This window comes from Sturnira hondurensis, unplaced genomic scaffold, assembly GCF_014824575.4.
Source record: "Sturnira hondurensis isolate 20B ecotype Veracruz unplaced genomic scaffold, ASM1482457v3 Scaffold0004136, whole genome shotgun sequence".
NCBI classification, from domain to species: Eukaryota; Metazoa; Chordata; class Mammalia; order Chiroptera; family Phyllostomidae; genus Sturnira; species Sturnira hondurensis.
The window spans coordinates 44,053,982-44,080,791 of NW_028076767.1; the positions used below are offsets into that span (position 1 = coordinate 44,053,982).

Here is a 26,810-nt window from a genome sequence, read left to right on the forward strand (position 1 = left end):
AATGTAAAAGCTGTCTCCTTTGCTACTTTGGGATTTGCATTCTGTTTTGTGAGAGAAGACTCTGGGATAGGAATTCTTAAACAGAGATCTGTGAATCCCCAATATTACATATATGTGAAGTTTTCTGGGTTGTATATAAATTCCTTTAAATTATTTCTAGATATATCTATAATCATAAAAGGGTAAGAATCACTGCCCAAGCAAGTCAGTAGCCTAGTATTTAGTACTGTCTGTAAAATTTGCTTATTAATGCTTCGAAACCAGAGAAGTTGGTAAAAATACATAAATTAGTTAATTGTCCCATCTGTAAGTATTAGATGTATTCTGAAGAATATCTTCAAGGGCATTTGCCTTATATTATTTTCAGCTGAAAGTCGTTAACACTTTATTATTTCCGTTTGATTGATTTGATTTTTCTTAGCTGGTTGTTAATAAGTAAGTATTATTCTTAATATCTAGAATAAATTTTATTTTTGATAGGTTAACTTTGGCAGAATATCATGAACAGGAAGAAATTTTCAAGCTGAGACTAGGACATCTCAAAAAGGTACGTGAAACATATGTCGAATTTTGTTACCCAAAATTGTAGAGAGTTGTGTTATATATGTCTCTTATGAAGAAATGAAATGAAACTTAATAGAGAAAGTCACCAAATGAAAAAATTTAGACCACAGGAAAGTGGCATTAAATTTATGTTCAGTTTATCAAAATAATATTCCTTTCACTGTGGCAACTTAAAACATTGAAATACTGATGATGCCATGGCCCTGTAGTGAAGCGGTGGTCCCTGGTCAGACCTTCAGTGTCTTTACATTAGCTTCTTTTAAGTACCATCTTTTTGTAAAAAAAAGATGTTTAACTTTTAAAATGCAATGTAAAATTCCATATTGTTTATTTCCATTTTATAATAAGTTGAAATAATTGTAAATTAATAACAAATTGTTTCTTTGGCCTAACTTTTAAGCTGTGGGATGTTTGGCTAAGTGTTTCCATTAAAATGTATATATTGGCAAATTTGGAAAAGTCTAGCCATCAGTAATAACATAAAGTAATAAAATTTAGAAAACTGTTACTATGTGTTATTATAGTAAAATTTAATAAGTGTGTAGCTTTGTACTTGTTTATAAATGCTGAAGTTCTAATTAGTTCATTGTTTTTACAGTTCATATTTTTAGTTCAAATCATTTCAAAGAAATAAAAATAGATTTTCCCCCTTGATTTTACTGACAGGTGTAAAATTCTTTTTTTGACCCAATTTTTTTACTATGTTTTCTGCTTATTGGGATATGGAATTTTTTTAAAAATAGGCTGAATAATAGCTAAAATTGAGTTAGTGAGCTAATAACTGAAGATAGTATTTCTGAAGATAGCATTTTTGTCTTCCTCAGGTAGAGTGAAACAGGACAGAGAAACCCATTCTGGCAGCTACTATTACACCATGTACGATTTTCTTTTTGCAATGCTATCAATATGCTTCAGACCCCTGCCATTTAATTACAGGGAGCACATCAAAGTTATGGGTGGAGTATGAGTGTATGTGTAGGTAACTTGTGTCAGGGTTCTGTAGCATGCCCTGTCTGTCTGTGCTCCTCCTCAGAAAAGTTTCCGCCTGAACTACTTCAACAGTAAATTTCTTGGGCTTTTTTTTTTAGTTCTTCTATTCTATTGTCATTATTGACTGTTTCTCCTGCTCTTTGAAATACAGTAGACAATTTCAGTCTGTCCTCTGTAAAAGATGAAGTCATGATGGGACTGTAGAAGGAAGAAGAGATTTTGTAGTACAGAGTGAGTGCAAGTATTTGAGTGTCTACCTAAGCTATTTTGATAAGGAATTCATAGAGACCTGTACTTGCTATTCCATATAAAGATTTATCAGTTACTTTCTGTCCAGCCTTAATGATAATGGGACACTAAGTATATACTTAGAGCTTTAACTGGAGGGTTTCTATTTTTACATATACTAGTAAATTATAAATTACTCTTTCCAATGATGAGACTTTACATCTTATTTTGTTAAAACTTTTATATAAAGTCTGAAATTACAAAACAGATAACTTAGGAATCAACCATTTGTATTAGAAAAATACTCTGCTTTAAAAAATTTTTTTAAATGCTTTCCTTTTTTAAAAGGCTTCAGAGAAGGGTTTTTTGTTTGTTTGTTAGTTTTGGTTGTTTGGTGGTTGGTTGACTTTAAGGCTTTCTTGGTAGTTTTAAAATGTTTGGTTTCTCTGAAATTCTTCTGTTTCCTAAAGTGAGGTATATGTATATGCCCAGATATTGTATAAACTGTTATAACTGTCCCAGAACAGTATACCTTCTCTTCTAACCTTCGTGCTACTCTCTTTCCCAGTGTTTGACTTCTCCATTTTTTGTATTTACTCATTCCTTCTAATAATTGTTCCCTCCATAATCTTTTTCCTGTATTATTTTTTCAGCTTTTATCACATTTCCCGAGCAGTTTTAGATTTCTAGCTTTATCTTCTCAAGCAGTTTACAGCATTACTCTTCTTTGACCTCCATCATGGGCGGGGAAATTAGATGAAGTAGTAATGCTGAAACATACTCTCATGTCTTAAATTCTCACATTTTCTTCTGAGACTATTTTGGATGAGAAAAATAGAATGCATTGTAAAGAAAGTTGCTAGTATCATACAGAGAACAGAATTAATAGGTGGTGTCAACTTAGAACACAAATAAAAATACCCTACACACCACTGGCTATTAATTTTGGAATTGTATAATTAAAAAATAATAAGCATTAAGTTACATGCTTTAAAAGTAAGTTATTTGGCATTCTAAGCCCCATTTGAAAAGTAGGTCATTGAAATAGTGCTCTTTTCTTTAAAAAAGACAAGAAAAGGAAAGGTTGATTGGACACTTTTAACAGAGAGAACAAGCTTGACTTCAGAGAAAAGATGTTATCACCTCTAATCTTACTAGCTCCTGGTGCTTCTGGGTTTATTAAGCTGACATGAACTGTACTTCAACTTGTAACTGTATAGCTTCTACCATAGGCTGGATCTGATCCGTGAATATTTGATGTCCGTGTAACCTACACAGGAATAACCCGTGGTATGTCAGCTTAGTATTTAGATTGGAGCCCGTCATACTCTTGCATTAGCCAGGGTGGCACACTCTCCCTTTAGTAAACACTCTTAACGTTCAGCAAAATTATTATATTAAACTTGTTGACACAGAAGAAAAAAACATTCTACTTTGAGGAAGCTCGTGCTATTCAGACATTTTAGACTGGAATGACTTTGTCTTGAAATGAGTATGTTGTGCATTGTATATCAGAAAGGTAATAATTGAATAAGGAAGCTGAATATGAAAATGTGTATTTATCATTGAATAAGTCATGAAGATTAGTTCACATTTTGTGCTATCCTATAGGTTTAGAAATACAAATTCAGAGCTGTTAGTGTAATAGAGTAATGAATGAGCAAGCAGAAACATCCAAAAAGTGTATGGCTGAAATCAGTAAGATATTTCTGGTTACCACCAAATAGTAAATTTAAGTATATTTATGGCCTATTAGTTTTTTCTTCTGAGATTAGGAAAATCACTGTGCAGTTATCACCTTGGTTTTAATATATCAAGGATTCTTTAATATTTGTTGTCATATCAGTTTATGAAACCATTGCACACTCATTCACTGACTTGTTTTCATACTCTGCCTGATAATAGTTCCCACTGCAAGTTCCCACTGCAGAAAAACTACAAAATATTACATTTTATGGACTTTGAAGTTTTAACTATTCTAGAGGGACCATTCATGTTAACTTTTTCAATGCCAAGATCTGTATATGCTTTGTCTGAATTAATACAGCTCATAACCAGCAAGGCCAGCCTTTCCTCTTAAACCTTTTCTCACTCCTATTTCAATGACAATACCCAGAGGCTTTATTCCTACATTCTTTTGTTGTAGATGGATAGCAAGTTGATTCTTTCTATTCAGAAGAATTAATTTACTTGTAGCTTTCTCTCTATCTCTCTCAGAATTGTGGGGATGTTTGCTTTTTTTCCCATCTTCTAAAAATAAGCTATTTCATTTCTGTTACAGATGAAGGAAAGCAGTTAAGTTTTTCACAAACACATATTTTCTCTCACATATTACTTCCTTTGGGTATTCTGTAGTTGACTGTTCTGTCAGCTAGAGTGCTTCATTATTAGCTGGTATATTGCTTTTCACTCTAAATTTATATTTAAAGGCCAACAGAAAAAAGTCTTTTTTGTAGAAAATACATATTCTAACATAATTTTACCTTTTATATAGCTTAAGGATTTAACAGAATAGAAGAGAAAAAAACTGTAATAAAGTACATGGAGACCACACAAATTATTCCTAAACTGAAACAACACAAAACAAAACTTTTCTGCTATTAGTAATTATGTACACACTCCTCCAGGGAGTGATTTCCTGTCTTTCCAAAGTCCTTTGAGACAGCTCTACTAACTGTTCTTTTATCTATTGTTTTAAATCTGTGGGTTTAAAGAAGCTAACAAACCATATACCAGTTAGCTTTTGTGGTTGATTATTTTTTACTTCCAATATTTGATAAATTCTGATTATGGGAGAGCAATTTATCTTTGTGATTTGAAGAATTTGCTAGGTTATGTTTTGTCTATTTCAGATCATTATTCTGGAATTCAAGAAAACTACATGGTTGTGCTTTCCAAGGATTGTCACTAAATTAACATAAATAAGTTTTTTTAACCTCTTAAAAACCATCCACTTTGTAATAGATTCTCTCTGTAGTGATATTATTTTAAAGATACAAGTTACCAATCACAATACCCCAAATGATGAGGAAGTAAGAAGTTTGAAAGTTACTAAGACTGAAAATGATGTCTTGCCACTGCTGTTAGTTCAAGTTTGTGATGTGAACAGCCTGTGGATATATGTTGCTCTTTATTTTCTAGCTAAGCTTTGTCACCATCTAGATTTTAAACAATTAGTTGGAGAGAACGCATATGGAAGATTTGACATCTCAGTATGGATATTAAATAGTGTAGTAGGGATTAGCTTTAATGTATGTGTTTGGGGGGGGGGTGTATGTGAGAGAGAGACAATGGGAGATTTATAAGCCCTGAATATAAGTGCCAGAAGTTTTTTTGGAAAAACATAACCAACTTGTAATTAAAACAGGATAAGTCAAGAATCATCAGCAACAACACAAATGTGTCTTTGCAGACCAAAGGAATCAGCTAAACAATTTGCAGTCATCTCAATCTCTACTAAAACAAAAACCGCATCCAACATGCCACCTGACACCATTTCTTTCTCTCTCTCTCCTTTGCTCCTTGCGATGTGGCATTCATCTCTCCTTGTGCCTCCGTTCTGAAGAGATAACAGTATAGCAACAACTCTGCTACTGAAATCCTGTTCTCTGACCGATATTGGCACCTGCAAAGAGAAACAACCAGTAACAGGCAGCAGCAGCATCAGTTTTAATCTTCCATGATGAAATCTTTACAGGTCAAGAACAAGCACACAGCTCTTTTCTCACTGCTTCACAGTGGACCATGCAACTAGTTGAAATGGAAGACAATGGATTGTCTACAAGCCTTTTGAACAGTGGAGAATACAGGGCATTGATTTTAGGTGAATTGACCCCCAACTATTCTTGAACTTTGATATCTCCTTTGGTCTTTCTTTCTAGAATACCATTATCATCTGATTTATCAAATCCTTAGTATAACCACAAAGAATAAATTTGCATACATGGCATTTCTTGTCACTTAGCTTTGAATATATGAAAATAATGAACAATAATATAGAAGACCTAATCTCTGAGTCTTTGTGTCCATTGTATTCAGGACCATGACTAGAAGAAATCTTTTGGGAATTCTTCTGTCAGTTAAAGCCACAACCACACTGTACATTGTGTTTCTCCAGAACATAACACAAGATGCTGCTTGTGTAGGCAGTAGTTTCAGTGGAAGTGTCTAAAGGCACTAACAGTAGGAAAAGTCATGGTTAAGCCCATGAGAATGTTATGAGGTTCCTGACTTCTTGGCCTGTGTAGACAAGAAAAGTGCCAAGAAGAGTGTTGGAATTCTAAACTTAACATTTTGTTCTTGCTACTGCTTCCTACTTAAAAATGAGTAGTAGTCTATAAAAGATGGCTGTGCTGAGAGAATGTGGAACCAGCTGTAGGTAGGAAAACTCCCAGTATTTATATTCTACCTCCTACTCTCATTATGGACCTGCAAACATATTCCTTGATCTGTGTTTCTTTATTTATAAGCATACATCTTATTTTGGTAGTACATGATATTCAGTTACTAAAATAAAAATTTAAAGGTAAAATGTTCTTTATTTCCATGGCATTCAATATTAATCCAGTTACATAGGTAGAGTAAATTCGGAAAGAATCTTAGAAGTCTTACTAGCCATTAGTTAGAGCTAGGTTTAATTAATTTAAGTTTATGACATCACTCCTTCACAATTGCTTGGCCACTGGCCCTTCTCAATCAGAACTATAACTCCATGTTATTTATGTGCATATGTGTAAAGACAGGCTAGAAGACTATGTCTTTTCCTTTATCGTGTAAAAAGTTAAATCTATGGAATCCACAAAAGCCCCCCCCCCCCAAGAGATTAAAGGGAAGCAGAAAGGTATGAGAAGGGCTATGATACACTCTTGTAAGGCACCGTGTCTGTGTGCGCCAGGGCTCAGTGTGAGCGTGCTTGTTAGTGTTTACATCAGGGAGTTTCACCACCCCCCAATACAGCAACTATAATTGCTGTTTCAAAAAGTGTACTAAATATTCTAAATATTTAAATTTTGCCAGTCAGTTGCATTGTTATATTTATTTGCTGTTGCTAAGGTCGAATTTGTTTGGTTTTGTTTAAATAGAATAGGGGAACTGACAGAACCACTTCTCATTTTAACAGTTATTCCCAATTAGGGATTTTAATGTAAGTATTTATGCATTTAAAGAAAGAATAAATCACCACCCCACCACAACTATCCCCCACCCCACCAAAGAAGGAAATGAAGTGCAAAGAGAGGAAACCATTAAGGCTCTAAACTAATCATCCGAGCCAGTTAAACACCCCAGAGGAAGATACAGTAATAATAAGCACAATGATTTGTTAGGGATGGGAGTTGGGGGAACATTTATATAGTTAGATAAGAAACCCCACAACCAGGAATTTCATAATTTTTATCCCTTCTCCCACCCCACTTTTCAGTCTACACAATCATACTCAAGGAGAAATAGGACTATGGGCAGGTAATTTCAAAACTGATTTTTATAAATTTAGACCTGCTGTCTAGGTGGTTTTTAGGTTGGTTGGTTCATATTTCCAATGGTTCATGTATCTCATACCCATATTTAAGGTACGTGAAAGCTTGTCGTAGAAATTATCAAGGGATATATAATGAGGACAAATTTGAAGTAAATTGGTAATGATTTTCTCCTTGATTCATTTCTATATGGGTCCTTCCATTAGCTTTTAATAGTGCCTTTTGTTAACTTCACCTTTCACTTTCCTTGTGATGCACTTTTAGAATGACATAGTTTATGAAATAAAACTTAATTTGAAGACCTAGGGATACTAACTTTTGAGGGACTGTTGTCCGTTACTAAAATGAATTTAGTGTTAAACTTCCTGAAACCTCATTCTGAACTAGTTTTCCTAGACCAGGTAACGTGTTGTGGTGTTAAATAAACAATTTGAAGTTATGTGCATTTCTCTGCTTCCACCGTTTAAATAATATACCAAACAGAATTTCTTTTATCAACCCTTGTCAATTATAGGAAAGCAGAGATTATGTAAAAATATTTTCCATCTTACCTCACTTCTATAGAAAGGCAGATCTTCAAAATTGAGGGGGTGCTTTGTAGAGGGGATAATATGGTATACACATTTTCAATTTGTTTTTAAACTAGTGTGTTAAATTTTTTCAGGAAATGTATCAGTTTCCTGAAAAAAGCATACGAAAATGCTTTTTATAACTCTTTAAGCTTTATAGCTTAATGCCCACACATCCCACATTTTTCCCCCTTAATTGCCATTATGGGATATGTTAAAAAAAAAAAACCCAAATCTGCTAATCAGTTTTAATCTGGCATTTTCAGAGATTCTGCATTGTCGTAACATACTTTTGGCTTAGAATGTTGAGCCAAGGGCATACTAAGTTGTCAGAAGAGACTTTGATAACAAATAGAAAGCATTCCTATGCCAGACATGTTGTGAAGGACAAGCCTTTCTGGTTAGGTTGCTGTGAAACTTACCTTTCCTTTAAGTTTTTTAATAAAAAAATTTTGGAAGGTGGTATGTTTTGTAGGTTTCTTAAACAATGAGATATTATCAAGATCTGTTGTTTGCTTCTATGACCTGGTTTTTTAAAATGCAATTTAGAAGAGGAGAGCTTATTTTAAAATACTCTTAAAATAACTGTAGTGTGTATACTGTTAAGTTGTCCATTACCCTATCTTTGTTGAAACAGAAAAGAGCCATGTTCTTTTATTGTGTGATCACCAGACCTGCCTCTCTCTTTAATACAGTCCATTCTTACTCATGTCCCTTTGGCACCATAATTGCCTATAGAGAACACTTCCTTTCTTAAGATGCTGTTTAGTTCTTTGTTTCTTCTAATCTAGACCTTCTCTGCTTTAACTGCTCAGCTAGTGGATGACTGGAGGATTTAAACTTGGTATTCTTCCTCTCTTTTATTTTTAGTAATCTGGCCTAGTTTTGCTGTGCATTTGAGGATCCCAGTCTAATGAATTTAGGTCCATTGTGAGCCCAGGTGCTTCTCCTAAAGCCTCTGAAAACCATGAATTCTGAGGATGGCCCATAGATTAATGTTGATCTCAAGGAGAGCGTGGCCTATGGGATAGATCTTTGGAAATGATCTGCACTGAAGTGAAGTTAGTTGTTGAGGCTACTGTATTCTAGACTTGGATTCTGAGGCCAGACCAATATTGGGCCTTGCCCTTTTCTGTAAGGGATACGGTACTAAACAGTATTGCCCTGGTATTTGTGCTTAAAAGTATGTGGATTATTCTCCTCAGCTACCATAACAAAATACCACAGCCTGAGTGGCTTACACAACAGAAACTTATTTCCTCCCAGTTCTAAAGACTGGAAGTTCAATGTCAAGTTCTGGCAGGGTTCAGTTTCTGGTGAGGCACTCTGGTTTGTAGGTCACCTTCTCAAGTCCTCCCATGGGCTTTTCCCAGTGCTCCCCAAAAGAAGGGGTAGGTGTGGTGGTGGTATCTTTCTCTTCCTTCCTATAAAGCCACTAATCCCATTATGAGAGTCCTATACTCATGACCTAATCTAACTCTAATTATCCCCCAAAGGCCCCATTTCCAAATGCCATCACATTGGGGGTTGGGCATAAACGTGAATTTTAGGGGAAGACAAACCTTCAGTCCAAAATATTATGTATACTTTTGTTCAGTGGGATTCTGAGATAAATTACTTAGAGTTGCAAAATTATCTTATCTTCCAGGATGTATCACTTTAAGGTCCAAGATGTGAAATAAATGTTGAATTACAATATGGAATTTGTAAATGTATTTTGCTGACTATGGAGGATTTCTGTCTGTCTGCATGTAAGACTTATAGTTCCTTCCCTTGACACTTCCTTTTAAATACCTAGGAGCCAGCTTTTTTCTTTCCCCAGTGCTTATAACATTCTGCTTTTTCTTACATACTTCACAGTTCAAAGTGAAATGAAGCTTGCCTGTGCTTTTGTATTGTAAGATTTTATGGGACATACTTGTCATGTTTTATAGAGAAGAAAAGCTTGCTTAACTGATGCAACATACATTTACTTTTTAAAATAAATATTTATTTTGTGATACTGGTTACTGCCATTGTATAGGCATCTGAAAATTACCAAAAATTATAAAACAAATGTAATTATGTATCTCAATAATCTAGTTGAATCTCATAATTATATATTTTATGACTCAATAAAATTTAATTCCTCTAAGTTCTCTTTTGAAATAGTATCCTCATACCACAATTTCAAATAAAGTTAAAACAACTATTTTAGCTGCTGTTCTAATAGGCATTTCACTGTTTTATCAGATTATTTAAAAATCTACCAGCCTACCTGTTTCATAGCTTCCTACATGTGTAGGAATCAATTTAAGTCTTAAGGCAGCAAACATTAGTAATATGAAAAGAAAAAGTTACCATTTTCTGTATTCTATGTGTAAATGAATTTGAGGTTTTTTCATACTCATGTACATTCCTATATGATCAGTTTCCTTTTCTATTTTATGAGTAAGTTAAGACAGCTAAGCTGTGGCTTGAGTTTATTGTTTCAAAGACTTTTAATCTATTTTCTGCCCTAATAAATAATCTTTACTGGGATTTTTTTCTTTTTTCATTAAAATTAGAAATATATGTGACTGAAGCTACATTAAATGAGGACATTTCAGTTAAATACCTGTTTGGTGTATCTATTTTAGAAAAATCTCTCCAAAATTCTACGATAGAAAGGTTTACCTTCATTTGTTTATTTTGAAGTTTCTATTTAATATATATTAAATAATCTGTTGTACAACAATTAGTGATTGAGTTTCATTTCAAAATAATTAAAATAACTCTAAGGGTCAAGTGGAGTACACACATACTTAGGTTTAGTTTTTTAACCTGTGAACATTTTTTAAATTATTTTCTTAATTGTTCAGTGAACATTTTTTTAAATAATACTTAGAACATTTCTTAGTATGTAAGCCTTAGTTATAGGTTATACTTCTTTAATCTGCTTTGGAATGAAGTGATACTTATATTTTTAAAGTAAATTTCAGAATCACTAATTTTTTGAGATAAAGGATTTTAAAATAGAAGATAAACCATTAAGAGGAGCTAATGAAATACAGAAATATTTAAATACAGTATACAGAAACAATCTCTGTTTCCTATGACACAGATGTATAATGGTAGTAGATACACTTCTAAGTCGAGACAATATGTAGTTTTATTTACTCAACAAATATTTTAAATTATTGTAAAATTGGGCATTTTTAGAACTGTCCACTGAAATTTGGTTTATTCTTATTCATTCTTTAAGTAATATTCAAACTTATATTAACGAATCAGAGGAAGAGTGTGTGATGGGTGATTATGTTGTTTTGGTGTCTAGTTTTTAAAAATGTTCTGAAGTATGGATTTTGAGGCATGAAAGTATCAAAATTTTTATATTAAATGAATGTTAACCTAAATTTCTTTAGATCTGCTATGATACCTAAGGATCTGTCACAGCTATTCATAGAATTGTTGTCTGAGAGCCTTTTTAAGATTACAGTGGGATTTACCCAGAGTGAATTGTGTGTGTTCCAGATGTTGTGAGATGTAGGAATAACCGGCAGTTCTGTCTTCCTTCTTTTTAATTTAACTGTTTTAAAATATCTTTATTTCATTTGTTTTATACTAGTAGATGATTCCCTCTTAAATTAAAATTTGGATGTCCCAGAAAAACCGCTTTTAGCTCATTTTGTGTTATAAGTCAGTTTCAGACTACCTGGCAGTCATTTTCAGTTTAGACATTATAAAAATAGATTTCTTGCACAGAGCAAAACTCAGCATCTCATTAGGTACAGATTTTTATGTGGAGTATGGTTTCTTGAAATAGGCTTTTTCTTGATCTTTTCCATCACTCAGGCACTGAAAAGAGCACTTTGGTCTTTTTACTCAGTGGTGCTTTATAATACACTATTCTTCCTGTCATTGTAAAAAATTGATGCATGAGTAAAAATATCTTTTTTATATCGCAAATAAATTGAGCTTGTTATAGTCCCCTCTCTTCATTTTCAGGAAGAGGCAGAAATCCAGGCAGAACTTGAACGTTTGGAAAGAGTCAGAAATCTTCACATTCGAGAGCTCAAAAGGATAAATAATGAAGATAATTCTCAGTAAGTCATTATCTGTATTTCAGTTTCACATGATAAAAGTGTTTCTCCTCTGTGCAGAGCATAAACACAGTATTTCTTTGTTAGCGGGGAGGGGGCCTTCTCATCATACTTAGAAAAAGATCCACACTCCCTCCCATGGGTCAGAAGGTCCTGTGTCTGGCCACCTCACCAACGCACATCGTGATCCTCCCCTCATTTGTAGGTTGCAGGCATACCAGCCCTCATTCCCACCTCAGGGCTTCTGTGCTTACCATTTTCTCACCTGACTCGTTCCTCCTCTAAATATCTGAGTGACTTACCTTTTATTTCACTCCAGATGGTCAGCAGCGAGGCCATCCCCATGCAACTTTATCTAAAATAGCAGATTTACATCGCTCCCTTCACTTTCTTTTTTTTTTTTCAGTATCTTTGCCTTGCTTTTTTTTTTTTGTACAACACTTATCATTACCTGGAATTAAAATTTTATATTTCAGTGATTATCTGTCTCTTCCACCTAGAATATAACCTCTATGAGAGGGGGGACTTAGTTTTGTTCTTATTGTATCCCCAAAGCCTAACCCAGCGCCTGGCACGTGGTAGGCATGCATTAAGTATTTGTTGACTGAATACTGAAATTCATATTACAGTAAGGAAGGAGAAATTATTTCCACTAAAGGGATTTCAGTAAGTCATATATTCAGCATTATTATGCAAAGNCTTTTTTTTTTTTCAGTATCTTTGCCTTGCTTTTTTTTTTTTGTACAACACTTATCATTACCTGGAATTAAAATTTTATATTTCAGTGATTATCTGTCTCTTCCACCTAGAATATAGCCTCTATGAGAGGGGGGACTTAGTTTTGTTCTTATTGTATCCCCAAAGCCTAACCCAGCGCCTGGCACGTGGTAGGCGTGCATTAAGTATTTGTTGACTGAATACTGAAATTCATATTACAGTAAGGAAGGAGAAATTATTTCCACTAAAGGGATTTCAGTAAGTCATATATTCAGCATTATTATGCAAAGCTTGAGACAAAGAAATGTTGTTTAAGTTACAGTCTCTGTCCTTAATCCCTGGTTATAAAAATGAAGAGAGAAAATCCCTGTGGGCTGGTGGGAGCCTTATGAAGAAGATGGAAATCAGCTAGGCACTACTTGTCAGAATCGGAAATGGCTAGTTTCTGCTGTGTAGTGTAACTATCTTGCTTAAAATTAAGGAGGCCTATTTTCTACCAGCTGTGTATGAAATATTATAATTACAGAACAGCCTAAATTATGCCAGATGAAAATTCTAATAGAACAGAACAATTGACTGTTGTGAAAGTTATGTATAAATTTGTTTTGTGTATCTATAATAGTAATATTATCTATGAGTGATTATTTTTTTAAGTTTTTAAACAAGATTATCTTTTTTAATTAGGAACTAAAATTTTATTTATAGAACTCCAAAGACTGTAAAATTTAATCATGGGTGAAGGTCAGTTTATAAGTATAATTCTTTTAAATCATGTCAGTGATATAAAACCTTGATTAACCATAACCCCCAATATAAAAGTATTATTTTTCCAAGGGAAATAATTCCTGCTGAGTAGATAATGGGATTTCATAAAGCTCTCGACAACACAGCTGGTAGCTCTTTATTATGGTGCTGCAATTGGTCATTGAACCTGAATATTCACCTATGAATGTTAAGCTTTGTGAACATCAAGCAAGCGTGAAGAAGGGTAATAGTCACACAGATAAAGAAAAGTATGGAACAGAATTTGGAATTTGCCATAGAGTAACTGAAAAATAGCTACGAGAATAAGAACTTGGGACTTTATTGTGGAAAGAACCTTTTTGTGTGCATTTTCATGTTACTGTTTTTCCTCCTACCCTAAAGGTTCAAAGATCACCCAACATTAAATGAAAGATATTTATTACTTCATCTGCTTGGTAGAGGTGGCTTTAGTGAAGTGTATAAGGTAATGTAAAATTTTTTTCTGTTCGTAAAGATAAAGAAGTAAAGGTTTTCCCTTCTACCCAAAAGTAGAGTGTTCCTATGAAACCTTTCAGAAATTGAGATAGCGTAAAGCAAAGAAGCAGTTACCATTAATTTATATGGAAAATTTTTCATCTGTTCCCAGACCTCAAAAATAACCTACCAAATCATACCGAATGTACTTAACTATATCCAGTTTTTTTAAAGATTTTATTTATTTTTAGAGGGGAAGGGAGGGAGAGAAACACCAATATGTGGTTGCCTTTCATGGTCCCCTTACTGGGCACTTGGCCTGCAACCCAAGCATGTGCCCTGACCAGGAATCAAACCAGCAACCCTCTGGTTCACAGGCCAGCACTCAATCCACTGAGCCACACCAGTCAGGGCTATATCCAGTTTTGTGGTAAGCGCAGTGCCCTTACCAGTTCTCTGAGGCTTTTCTTTTTTCCTTGCCTTCCCTTCCCCCTTCCCCTTCCCCTTCCCTTTTTTTCCTTTTCTTTCTTTATTGGTAGTATACTTAAAGTTTTATTTTCATCTCTATTATTTTTCGTGAGTGCCTCTGAATTATATCCTTTATGCTCCTTTGCTCTCACATGAACTTTTAAAATTCTATTTCTTTAAACCCAACTTTTAATAATATAATTAGCTAATATTTATTGGATGTTGACTATGAATCATACTTTTCTAAATACTTTGTATGTTTCACTCTATTTAATTCTCTCAACAACCCAAACTTGATCAATGAGACTGAAACTGAGAGGGTATTAATACAGAGTCATGCAGCTAATAAGGTTATCTCACTACACAGTGAATATTCTTAATTATTCTATCCTATATTGTTCTGAGCTCCTGCTTTTATAATTATGTGATAAGCAGTTTACCACTACTGGTCACTTTCAGATGAAATTGATGGGGAGAATGTGGACTGAGGACTTTCTTTCTAACAAATACGTAAGCTTTTAAGTGTTTTTTAAAGGGGCACCTTTGGCCCTGGCCAATGTGTGTCAGTTGGTTAGAGTGTCGTCCCATAAATCGAAAGGTCCACAGGGTTGATTAGCAGTCAGGACACATGCTGACGTTGTGGGTTCTGTCCCCCTGTCAGGGGTGCTATGTCCCCTGTCAGCCAGCTGGTCCATGTTTCTCTCTCACATTGATGTTTCTCTTCTACTCTTTTTCCTTCCCTTCCCTTCTCTCTAAAATCCTATAATCATGTCCTGAGTGAGGGTTAAAAAATAAAATAAAATAAATAAAGGGGTACCTTTATATATAAATCACAGTGGAACCTACATTATTCAGTCTCTTTTAATATTTATTGTTTTTTAAAAACATTTAAAAATTACCTGAAGCCTTAAAAGAATACTCACCGTTCTTTATTTTGTTACTTAAGAAATAGGCTCGTGATTTAAACAAACCAGTATAAACGCCACCCCCTCCCCACAACCAGAGGAAATCGAAGACAGGTTGGGTATTACATGAGGTTAGGGATTATTGATATAATTAAGTGTGATAATGATAGATGGTTAAGAGTTACAGTTCTGTTTGAACAATTTCATAATCAAAGCTTAGAATTTTTTTAAACCTCTTAGGAACTTGTTAATTTTCAAAGAAGTGGGGAGCGGGGAGGAAAATGTGGGGAGTTGATAGGAGAAGCTAGAGAAGAAAGATTTGCTTTACCCAACCTACAAAAAAAGCCATCTGTTTTCCTGGCTGCTTACTGCTGCTGCCAGGAGAGAGTAGGTTCCTGTTAAAAACAAGGAATGGCTTTATTTAGTTTGATTCAGTATATTGGCATTTATAAAACTGGAATGTGAAAATTGACATTAGCGTGAATTTCTCTGATTTAGCACCGTGGAATTTGTATCTTGTTTTTGATAACATGTCATGGAACTGTATATAATCTTAGCAAAGATGAACACAAGAGTTGTAGTGTATATTGTAATTCCATATTATGTAAAAATTATCACCAAAATAGTTTTTAAAAGTCTCTTCAGCTATTTAGTTGGTCTTCGGACCTAACTCTTCTCTGACTTGAATCCTAGGCTTTTGACCTTTATGAACAGAGATATGCTGCAGTGAAGATCCATCAGCTTAATAAAAGCTGGAGGGATGAGAAAAAGGAAAACTACCACAAGTAAATGTTAATACTTCGTTCTTTTTATCAATTGAAAATATATTTAATGGTCATGGAGAATTAATGTACTCTCTCTTCCTGTAGACATGCCTGCAGAGAGTACAGAATACACAAAGAACTGGATCATCCCAGAATAGTGAAACTCTATGATTATTTCTCCTTGGATACAGATACGTAAGTGATTATAAGGATTTAGTTTTTAAGACACGTTTGCTTTTGCTTTCCCTATTCTGTGGTGATGATAGAAATATCTTTATTCCCCCATTGTGGGCCTGAATTATTGGATAGTATTTTATGTCTAATTTTTTTTCTCTTCTCCATTGTAGGTTTTGTACAGTGTTAGAATACTGTGAAGGCAATGACTTGGATTTCTATCTGAAGCAACATAAATTAATGTCAGAGAAAGAAGCTAGGTCTATTGTAATGCAAATTGTAAATGCACTAAGATATCTCAATGAAATCAAACCCCCTATTATACATTATGATCTTAAGCCAGGTAATTAATAAAATGTGTCTAGTTTTTTAAAGCTCTAAAGAGTATAAAGTCATATTTATTAATTTACCTGAAAACATGCTTCCTGGTTTAGTTTTTAAATGTCAATGGAATACTAGTACAACTTAAAGTATTTTTTGTCATGTCACATTTTAAAGTCATATTTTAAATATATTTTAATTGGCCCTGGCTGGTGTGGCTCACTGGATTGACTGCTGGCCTGTGGACCAAAGGATAACTGATTTGATTCCCAGTCAGGGCACATGCCTGGGTTGCAGGCCAGGTCCCTGGTTGGGGGCATGTGAGAGGCAACCAGTCGATATATATCTCTCACACCGATGTTTCCCTCCCTCTTTCTTCCTCCTTTCTCCTCTCTCTAAAAATCAATAAATAAAATCTTTTAAAAATCTTTTTAAATTATATTTAAAATTTTAAATATATGTATTTACTTCCCAAAAGTTAACATAAGTTGTAAAGATAATGTTTTTTTATGTGTATCATTAAAAGAACCTTATGTTTTGTTCCTAGGAAACATCCTTCTGGTAGATGGAACAGCATGTGGAGAAATCAAAATCACCGATTTTGGTCTGTCCAAGATTATGGATGATGATAGCTACGGTGTAGATGGAATGGATCTAACTTCCCAAGGGGCGGGCACTTACTGGTACATTTTAGTGTTACTAAAAACATCAGAATTACCTAGATTAGTGACAGGGCTTTCTATGAGAGCTGTTTCTCTGTGTACCTTTGTGATCACCGTGGTGAGGGCACTGAGACGAAGTCTCTGAGTCAGGAGGGAGACTGCGCTCGTCGGTCTTCTTTACTCACCTGGTCTTAACTGGAAGTGTCACCAAACTAGAGGGAGAAAGACTGGGCATTGGCAAGTGACTTCACGACCTGCCCAGAAACTTCTGGCGTAGAGAATTTGTGGATTTTCTTCTGTAGTGTTAGAGTGATGTTTATCATGAAAAAGTGCTTGTATAACTACATCTTACCTGTTATAAGGAAGGAGCATCAAGCCCTCACTGTAGAGGTTTTGTGGTTACAGTTCTTGTTGGAGATGAATGTTTTGTTGATCATGATACGAGAGGTGTCTCACATATTCGTGGCCTTTGGACTTGACTCTCAAAAATACCTTTATTGACTTCATACAATACATACAGATAGATGTAAGTCTGGATAGAACCGTAGATTTCACAGTCTAAATGAATGTCATTGCCTTCAAAGTTAGGTAGGTGTTGACAAAAACTAAGTGAGAATTGTCAAACTTATGTCAAATTCACTAAAGTGAAAAAAATAGACTGTAAAATTTCAAAATGAACTTAGCTTTCAGAATAAATTAGTTCAGCAAAAAGAGTGAAATTTTAATTGGAAGAGAGATAACTATAGTTAACTTCATCGAACAGGGTATTGACATTAGGTTTTCTGGAATAGCCCCCACACTGTTGGCCTGGGCACATAGTGACCAACCAGTTCCATAAGATACCACAGGTCTTCCTGGTCTTCGCTTTTCGTGAACAAGGGTTAGTTACATTCATGTATTCTTTTAAAGCCACCTTAAAGTTTAAATTCTGCTTGTGGCATTTCCTAGGGACATGAATAAGATGATATGTCATGATTTTCTTTCACTTAAAATTATCATTCAAGGAAAAGGTGCTCACCTGGAGAATTGGAGTGGTTAGGGAAGTTATTAGTAATTGTCATATTGAAAAGCGTAGGTGACAGAAAAGCAGTGTGGGCAACCAAGGTAATGGGCTTTCCCTTGCCGGTTTGAGGGTTTGAGGGAGGAGAGTGAATACAGATGTTGGAAATTTATATTGCTTCTGGATTAGGACAGGTTTTGTTGCAAACAAGAAATCTGAGATCTGCCTTGGCGGTGAGGTTTTTTAAACAAAAGAGCCACCTGGTTAGATGTGTGTGTGTTTGGAAGAGAACTGCCTACTGTTTGATGCTGGTGAAGGGGGGCAATGGGAGAAGATTTCTTCTGTTATCAGACACTTACCCAAATTAAAACATTGTAATTTCTAATAACTTTTTATTTCTGTAGATAATATATGTAATTTATGCTTCAGTTGTGTGTGTAGCGTACTTGATGACAAACTTCTGTTTTGGCATTGGGATGAAATGATGCAAGAGTGTAGATGCTTCAGAAGTTTGATGATTTGCACTAATGAAAGTCCCAAGCTTTAGTGTGGATAAAATTAGTGTTCTGAGATTTTCCCACTTATAGATTGTTAATAGTACCCTTTTTTTCTTCCTCCCCGCCCCCAAAAAACTATAGGTATTTACCTCCTGAATGTTTTGTAGTTGGAAAAGAACCACCAAAAATTTCCAACAAGGTTGATGTGTGGTCGGTTGGAGTCATTTTCTTTCAGTGTCTTTATGGGAGAAAGGTAAGTTAAAATATACCAGAATGCAGCTGTATATAGATAAGTTGAATTTTCCCCTTTAATTTTTTTAAAGATTTTATTTATTTATTTTTAGAGAGAGGGGGAGGGAGGGAGAAAGAGAGGGAGAGAAACATCAGTATGTGGTTGCCTCTCATGTCCCTAACTGGGGACCTGGCCTGCAACCAAAGCATGTGCCCTGACTGGGAATCGAACTGGTGACCCTTTGCTTCGCAGGTCAGCACTCAATCCACTGAGCCACACAGGCCAGGGCTAATTTTTTTTAATTGTATGCTTTTTTTTTTCCATGTGATTAGTTTGTTTTGTATTTTTTCATTACCATTTGTCTCCCTTACACCCTCTTCCACCTTTGTCCTCCCCTGCCTGCCAAATTTCCCCCCTTTAAATACAAATTTTCATTAACTTGAAGTCAGGTCAATTCAGATCTTTTCAATTAAAGCCAGGCTTCTTCTCTATTCCTAGAATTTCCATGGATCAGAATTATTTTAATGTCATAACAATTTACGTGGCCTGCATTTTGCCTCCCCCCCTTTTTTTTAACTTAAGGAAAAAGAAGTAACCGTATTAAACAGTGCTACCAGTCTCTACTGTGAAGAATCCTGGAGTCAAAACTCTCTATCCTCCACGCTCTCCACTTCCTCACGTTCTCAGTGTGTCCTGTGAGCTCGAAGAGTTATATTCTGTGGTGTTTTCACAGGCATTTCCACTACTTCATCTCTTCTCTAATCAAACTTCATTTTATAAATATCCAGAATAAAATTTTAAACTTATCTTACTTACTTATTGTAATAGCATTATTTTCTTCTGCTTATGCTCAGGGTGTTGGCTATGGGGAGGGTTGGTTAGATAGGCTTGCAGGTTGCTGCCAGTTATACCTTTGTTGCTGTGATGATCCATGTAACTGAGGACAAGGATTTTTCAGAACACAAATCATTTGCATCTTGAGTATTCACTAATATCTCTGTTTAAATGTTTTGTGAGATAACTTTCTCAACATTTTGTTCTTATTTATTTTTTAGCCATTTGGTCACAATCAGTCTCAGCAAGACATTCTTCAAGAAAATACAATATTAAAAGCCACAGAAGTTCAGTTTCCTGTAAAACCAGTTGTAAGCAGCGAAGCAAAGGTATTAAATTTATGTAAAACAAAGTAATTACTCATTAGTAAATGAAATAAAAGTGATTGTCACCACAGGAAAGTCTGCCCAGAAGGGGTTGGTGATTTGCTCTGAAAACAAGAGCTGCTTAGGCCTTTGGCTTAAGTGTTCATCTTTCAAGGACCCAAATATAATCTGATTCTTCGTTCACACCAGCTTGCTTTGAAAATTAGGAAAAATCTCAAGATCTGGGCCTACCATTACCTTTATGTTTTATGTATCAGTTTATGTTAATACTGAGAAATTTAAATACACAGTTGATCCTTGAACAACCTGGGTTTGAACTGCACTGATACATGTATTATCTTTGATAAACACATTGAAAATTTTGTTGGCAATTTGCGACAATTTGAAAAAACTTACAGGTGAATCACATAGCTTAGAAATATTGGAAAGAAATAAGAAAAAGATGTCATGAATGCATAAAGTATATGTACATGTTTTCTCTCGGGGTGTTCTTAATAATATTTTTGTTTTCTGTTACTGTAAGAATATAGTATATGATAAATATAACATGCTAAATATGTCTTAATCAGCTATTTAAGTATCAGTAAGGAAGGTTTGGGGCAGTCAAAGTAATAATGTGGATTTTCAACTGCACAGGGTGTTGATGCCCCTGATCCCCCACGTTATTCAAGGGTCAGCTGTATAAGAAATAGTACAAGCATCGTGCTTCTGTAAAAGCATAATTCTATAATAGTAAAAGCATTGTATAGCTTCTGTATTGTTAGGATGTAGAGAAGCACCGCTGTGTGTCCCTGGTCAAGGGCACAGTGGCTTCCATAATTGTGCTGGTTTTTGTGTAATCTCAGAGTGTTTGTTGAAACTGTCCCGTATTTCATTTTATCCATAACATCTTTATTGACTTTTTGCAAATCATTTGACTTTTAGAAGATTTTGACAATTAAAATAACTGATGCTCTTACATGAAAACATGAGTTATTTTCATAAGGTAAATATGGCTCCTTTAAAAAAGGTCTTGATGGTGCTAGCATCTACATTTTGTCTTCTGTTTCTCAGCATCAGTGAGAATAGAAACTAAATGAATTTATTAGTCAATGCAAGATCATTTATTTACATTTTTAATAGTGACAAAAATGACCAGCAATGACTGTAGTATGAATGTAGTATGTCAAAAAGAAGTCCCATTTACCACCTCTGGTTCTATCCTCAGGTTCTTTATTGGTGCCACATTCACCATTTTGGTACCTGGGACAGGGGGCAGGGGGATTATTTTTTGTTTGTTTATTTTTTAACCTTTTGTCCCTACAGAATACACCTTTGCCAAGTACCTCTGCTGACCTGATTTGAGTATCTTAAGCATATTTACTCCTTGTATACTTCTTCTTAGCCTTGCTGTTGATAGTTTTCATCCCTTTAGACTCTGCCTTCAACATACAGGAAAAGTTTGTCTCTAGCTTAACCATTTCTAGGGTAATCTCTGCAACTCTGTGTATTTGTTAATGACTTTAAAATATAAGACCTAAGGGATCAGAAAGGCTTAGTAAGCTAACTGTGGCATAACGATGGGAAGACCTAGATTTGTTTTTATTTTACTTTTAAGATTTTATTTATTTATTTATTTTTAGAGAGGAAGGGAGAAAGAGAGAGGGAAAGAAACATCAGTTGGTTACCTCTCACATGTGCCCTGACCAGGAATTGAACCAACAACTTTTCATATGACACCCAACCAACTGAGCCACACCAGTCAGGACTAGATTTGTTTTTCAAGAAAAAAATTACTCCTAATGAATTTTAAAGCAAGAAACATGCAAAATGGTTCATTTTAAATTAAAGTTTAATCACATTAAAAAGTGTTTATGTCAGTGATAGTTTACCTGAAAATGGTTTAATTCATGAATTTATGTGTCATTTAGGAATTTAAAGACAAACTAAAGTTACATCTGGTGTCAGCAATAAGAAAGTGAAAGACTTACCAGTTATCACTTAGGAATGTTTTATCTGTTGCAAACAAATAGATAAATCTCTCAAATATAATATTGAATGAAAGAAGGCAACCAGGTAAAGGAGAACATAATCTGTGATTTCATTTACATAAAGGTCAAACAAGCAAAACTCAACTTAATGTTAAAAGTTAGGCTAGTGGTTACCTAGGTGGGCTGTAGGCAGAGCCCATGCCTGCAGGGGTGTGAACAGACTTAGGAGGTTCTGATAAAATTGTTTTTCTTGATCTATTTCCTTTGTGCTATATACTTAATGATTTGCATAGATTTTATAATAGATTTTTAAAAATAAGCTATTCTCAAGGATAAGATACATAAAACCTGTTTGAGAAAGAAAAAAGATTATTATATTCCACTCCTAGCTTTTTCAAAAGTGTCCTGATGCTCAGTGTTAACCTAGGAAACAAAAACCTAATAGAAGCATCCCTTTCTCTAAAGAAAGTCTTTATGCTCAATAAGAAAAAATATATTATGGCTAGAAATGGCATACCCTCTGGCCAAACTAAACTGAAAGAGGACAAGATTACTGTAGCAGAAGATAAATTCTAGAAATAAGTGTCCAGAATTTTGTAAGTATAAATGCTGCTTTCATATTCAACATATTTGAAGTCCTAGCCAGAGCAGTTAGGCAAGAAAAAGAAATAAAAGGCATCCAAATCAAAGGACAAAATAAAACTTACTAATTTGCAGATGATATTATACAGTTAACCCTTTAACACCATGGGTTCAAACCTGCTTTGTTCATGGGTCAGCTGGCCATTGGAAATCGCATGTGCAGCAGGCTGACGTGAGGTACACATGGGTTTTGTGCTGGCTTCTGGACCCCCGAACCCCTGTGTTGTTCAAGGGTCAACTACATAGAAAAAACCTTAATACCACCCAAAAACTGTTAGAACTAAACAAATTCAGTAAAGTTGTGAGATAGAAAATCAGTATGTAAAAATCTATTGCATTTGTGTACACTAATAACCTATCAGAGAAATTAAGAAAACAATCCCATTTACAGTTGGATCAAAATATGTAAAATATCTGGGAATGAATTTAAGGAGATGAAAGAACTGTGCACTGAATACTATAAGACATTAATTAAAGAAGTCAAACACAAATTTATGGAAAGATAGTCTGTGCTCACAGATTAGAACTGATATTATTAAAATGTCTATACTACCCAAATGAGTGAAACTGGACCACTTATACCATACACAAAAACTTACTCAAAATGGATGAAAGACTTGAAAGTATAAAAACCTGAAACCATAAAACTCCTAGAAAAAAATACAGGCAGAAGGACTCTGACCTTGGTCTTGGTGAGGAATTTTTGAATTTCACACAAAAGCAAAGACAAAAACAAAGCATGATGCTACATCAAATGAAAAAGCTTTCTGCGCAGTACTGGAAACCAACAAAGTGAAAAGGCAGAGGCTTGAACAGATCTTTAAGCACAGACCAGTGTTCTTAACAGCATTATTCACGATAGCAAAATGGTGGAAACAGCCCAGTGTCGGGCTGCACATGGAGGGATAAATGGAATGTGGTACATGTACATGTGCACACACGGTTGGATATCATTCGGTCTTTAAAGGGACAAAATTCCAGTGTGTACTGCAATACAGATTTCTCTTAAACATTGTGCTAAGTGAAATGAGCCTGGTACAAAAGAAAAATACTTCATGATTTTACATATATTCCAGGTACCTTCTATATAGGCACTTAGAGTAGCCGAGTCATAAAGAAGACAATAGTGGTGTCCAAGGGCTGGGGGAGGAAGGCATTGGGAGTTAATGATTTAATGGGTATAGTTTCCGTTTGGGATGTTGAAAAAGTTGTCTTAAATGTGCTCGTTCTGTAGGATTTCGTTGATTGCTGTTTAAAACAGGAAAGATTTTAATTGCTGATCTTTTTTTTAAGGCCTTTATAAGACGCTGTTTGGCATACCGAAAAGAAGATCGATTCGATGTACACCAGCTGGCGAACGACCCGTATCTTCTCCCGCACATGAGAAGGTCGAATTCTTCAGGGAACTTACACATGGCTGGGCTGACAGCATCCCCTACGCCCCCTTCTTCAAGCATAGTCACCTACTGACTTTCCTCCGGAGTCGGCATGATTCCTTTGGATTGCTTCCGGATGCACACTTGAGTTTGAGAGCATTTGAGTGTTTTTGTTACTTTCTTTTTTACACAGGACATGGTTGAGAACTGTTTGTGAACCGAAGTTCCTGGTAGCGTCATTGTGTGAGAGAGGATGGATCATGGACAGTGAATGAATGTGCACTTCTGACCATGCCCTTGAGCGGCGAGTGTGGCCGCCTGTTGCACAGGGACCGGGATACCGTGTTAAGATAGAAGAAAAATGATTTGTTTGGGGGGAACCCTGTAAATAGCGTTTATAATACTTAAATACATTTGGTTGTTACTAGAGAGTTCTAATATGAAGGGTAGTTTTTCATTATTTAAAAACACTTGGAAAAATGAGACATATTTCTAACACAAGAACTATAGTGCCTGGATACATTCTTCAGCATTCAGCAGTTAATCTGCTGGAACCAAAGTAAGAACTGAATGGCAGTGACAGCTGTGCTTTGTAGTGATAGAATGTGAGCGTTAGAGCCTTTGGCAGAGGTAGACTTGTCATTGGCCTGTTCTGGCTTTTACCACATTGTACCTCGAAATCACCTTTTCCCCCCACTAGTTATATTAAAAGGGAGAGCTGTTTTTCCTAGATACTTTACACCTTTGACAAAATGAGCTGCTTATTTTGAAATCATTAAATTGTAATATCTCCATTGTTTTCAACATGTTAGAATTGTTAACAGGTACTTTTGTTTTGATCCCAGGCCTTGTTCGTGAAAACAAGTGGAAGTATATAACCAAATGCAGACCAGTTCTATGCAGGATAATGATAAATTCCCTTCTAGCTCTATTGTAAATTGTTGTACATATGTCGTATTTCAATTACCAAGTTTCAGCAGCTTATTCTTGTACAAATGTTTAAAAATAAGGCTTTTCTAATTGGATATTGTATTTTTTTTAAGTCTTGAAGGCGCTTTAATTGCTGCTAAATGATGTTGCTTCTTTGCAAAACAAAAAATCAGATGACCTCCTTGAAAAGGTGCAAATTGACTGTACGTCATAGAGGCATAGTAAAAGCAAGCATTCATTAACAATCAAGGCATGTAAAAATGATCCATGTTGGACATGCAGAGTTCTCGAAATCAGTTTTTTGGGTTCTAGGGCTGTGGAGCACATAGATAATAGATTTATAAATTGTTCATGGTTATTCTACATTTCTAGAAGGTTCTTATCGGCAAGGTGGGATGATGGTCCCATAAACAAGTTACTTGTGGTTTGTACAGATTTGTTAAAATGTGAACATTTTCTAACTGCCGTGTATGGTAGAAACCATTATTTTTCAGGATGTTGTATTTTACTCCTGTGAAAATTATTCCTTTGTTGTTACATTCATAATGCTGATACTAACATGTAAGTTCTGTGACCGAAGAAAGAGGCTCTACTTCCCGCAGGTTGTCCTGATTAGTATTGTACAGTTCCAATGTGGCTCCTCCTTCTGATGTGGCAAGCCCTTTTGTTTGTCCATTGTACATACACATACTGTCTCTTTAAAATGCTGCTGAAAGTGTAGAGAATGTAGCCAAACAGTAATAAACAATGACAGTTAAAGTTTGGAGACTATGGAAATTACGTTTGAAGGGAGCTTTCAATATTTAGGATATTGGCTCTGACTTTGCTCCTTAAGAATCAGCTGAATAAATTCTTTAAATATACTTCAAGGCAAGTATAAAGTGTTTCAAACTGTTCAAGTGAACCTAATAACCATTATCAAGGTTAATCTGGGTAAGTAACAGCGCTCTCAGGAGTGGCTTAAGGCAGCAGTCCTCCACCTTTTTGGCACCAGGGACTGGTTTGGAGGAAGACAGTTCTTCCATGGATGTGGGGATGGGGAGAAACAGGCGGAGCTCAGGAGGTAATGCGAGTGAAGCTTCACTCGCTCTCCCACTGCTCGCTTCCTCCTGTGCAGCCAGGTTTCTAAGAGGCCAGGACCCGCGCTGGACCAGGCTTGGGCGGGGACTCCTGCTCCTCTGTACCTGCGGAGGGGGGTACCTGCTCCTCTGTACATTAGAAATTCTAATTTAAAAAGACAGACACACACACAGAAATGGTAATGAAATGTTAGCATTGACTGAGTGTGTTAGCTGCTGCCAGCAATTTTTTCAATTTTGTTGTTTTCATCTTTCCAAATCATAAAGTCCTATGTTCATGTAGTAACTTCCTTGAAGTCCTGAATTATAAGGAAATGCACGGTTTTAAGATTTTAGATACATAAATTTAATAAGAGGTTGATTTGAATAAGTAGTGTAGACCTAGATCACTGCTTTACCGTATCGTTTTCAAATGAATGAAAGTGCCTGCTGGAGCAAAAAAAAAAAAAAAGCCATAAAATAAAATTGCTTTCCGGGCCTGGGGGTTTAGGTAATCATTTAGAATCAAAGATGTATAGGAGATGAATCAAATTATGGATTATCTCTTCCTCCCAAAGTTTTTTCCAAATAAATTCTCTGGATTTCAGATAATACGCCAGTAGCCCCACAGGTACAAGGTGGCTAATTGAGCCAAATTGAAGACTGTCCTCTTCGTGTAGGAAATTGGTATCTATCACCAAATTTCAGTCCCTCTAGCAATCTTTGGCTCTGATTATCTTTTGAAGTGTAAATTGTTTCCTGGTCTCCTGCACTCACTCCTCAGAATTGAAGCCTGTCTCGGCTCTACAACAGGAGCGGGTCTTCTCCCG

General features: G+C 35.4%; 1 protein-coding gene across 3 annotated transcripts in view; it reads left to right on the forward strand.

Moving 5' to 3' along the window:
- TLK1 (tousled like kinase 1) overlaps window positions 1-25,791 on the forward strand; it is a 154,396-nt gene extending 128,605 nt beyond the window's left edge. For 2 of the 3 annotated variants that reach the window (XM_037044481.1, XM_037044480.1), the window contains 10 exons: window positions 481-547; window positions 11,792-11,889; window positions 13,750-13,831; window positions 15,888-15,979; window positions 16,064-16,153; window positions 16,306-16,475; window positions 17,001-17,136; window positions 18,754-18,865; window positions 19,900-20,007; window positions 23,910-25,791. In XM_037044481.1, the coding sequence (XP_036900376.1) occupies window positions 481-547; window positions 11,792-11,889; window positions 13,750-13,831; window positions 15,888-15,979; window positions 16,064-16,153; window positions 16,306-16,475; window positions 17,001-17,136; window positions 18,754-18,865; window positions 19,900-20,007; window positions 23,910-24,086 (1,132 nt within the window). In that variant the 3' untranslated portion in view covers window positions 24,087-25,791. The remainder of the gene's footprint in view (window positions 1-480; window positions 548-11,791; window positions 11,890-13,749; window positions 13,832-15,887; window positions 15,980-16,063; window positions 16,154-16,305; window positions 16,476-17,000; window positions 17,137-18,753; window positions 18,866-19,899; window positions 20,008-23,909) is intronic. The other variant, XM_037044479.1, reaches the window with a different exon arrangement.
- The last annotated feature ends 1,019 nt before the right edge of the window (window positions 25,792-26,810 follow it).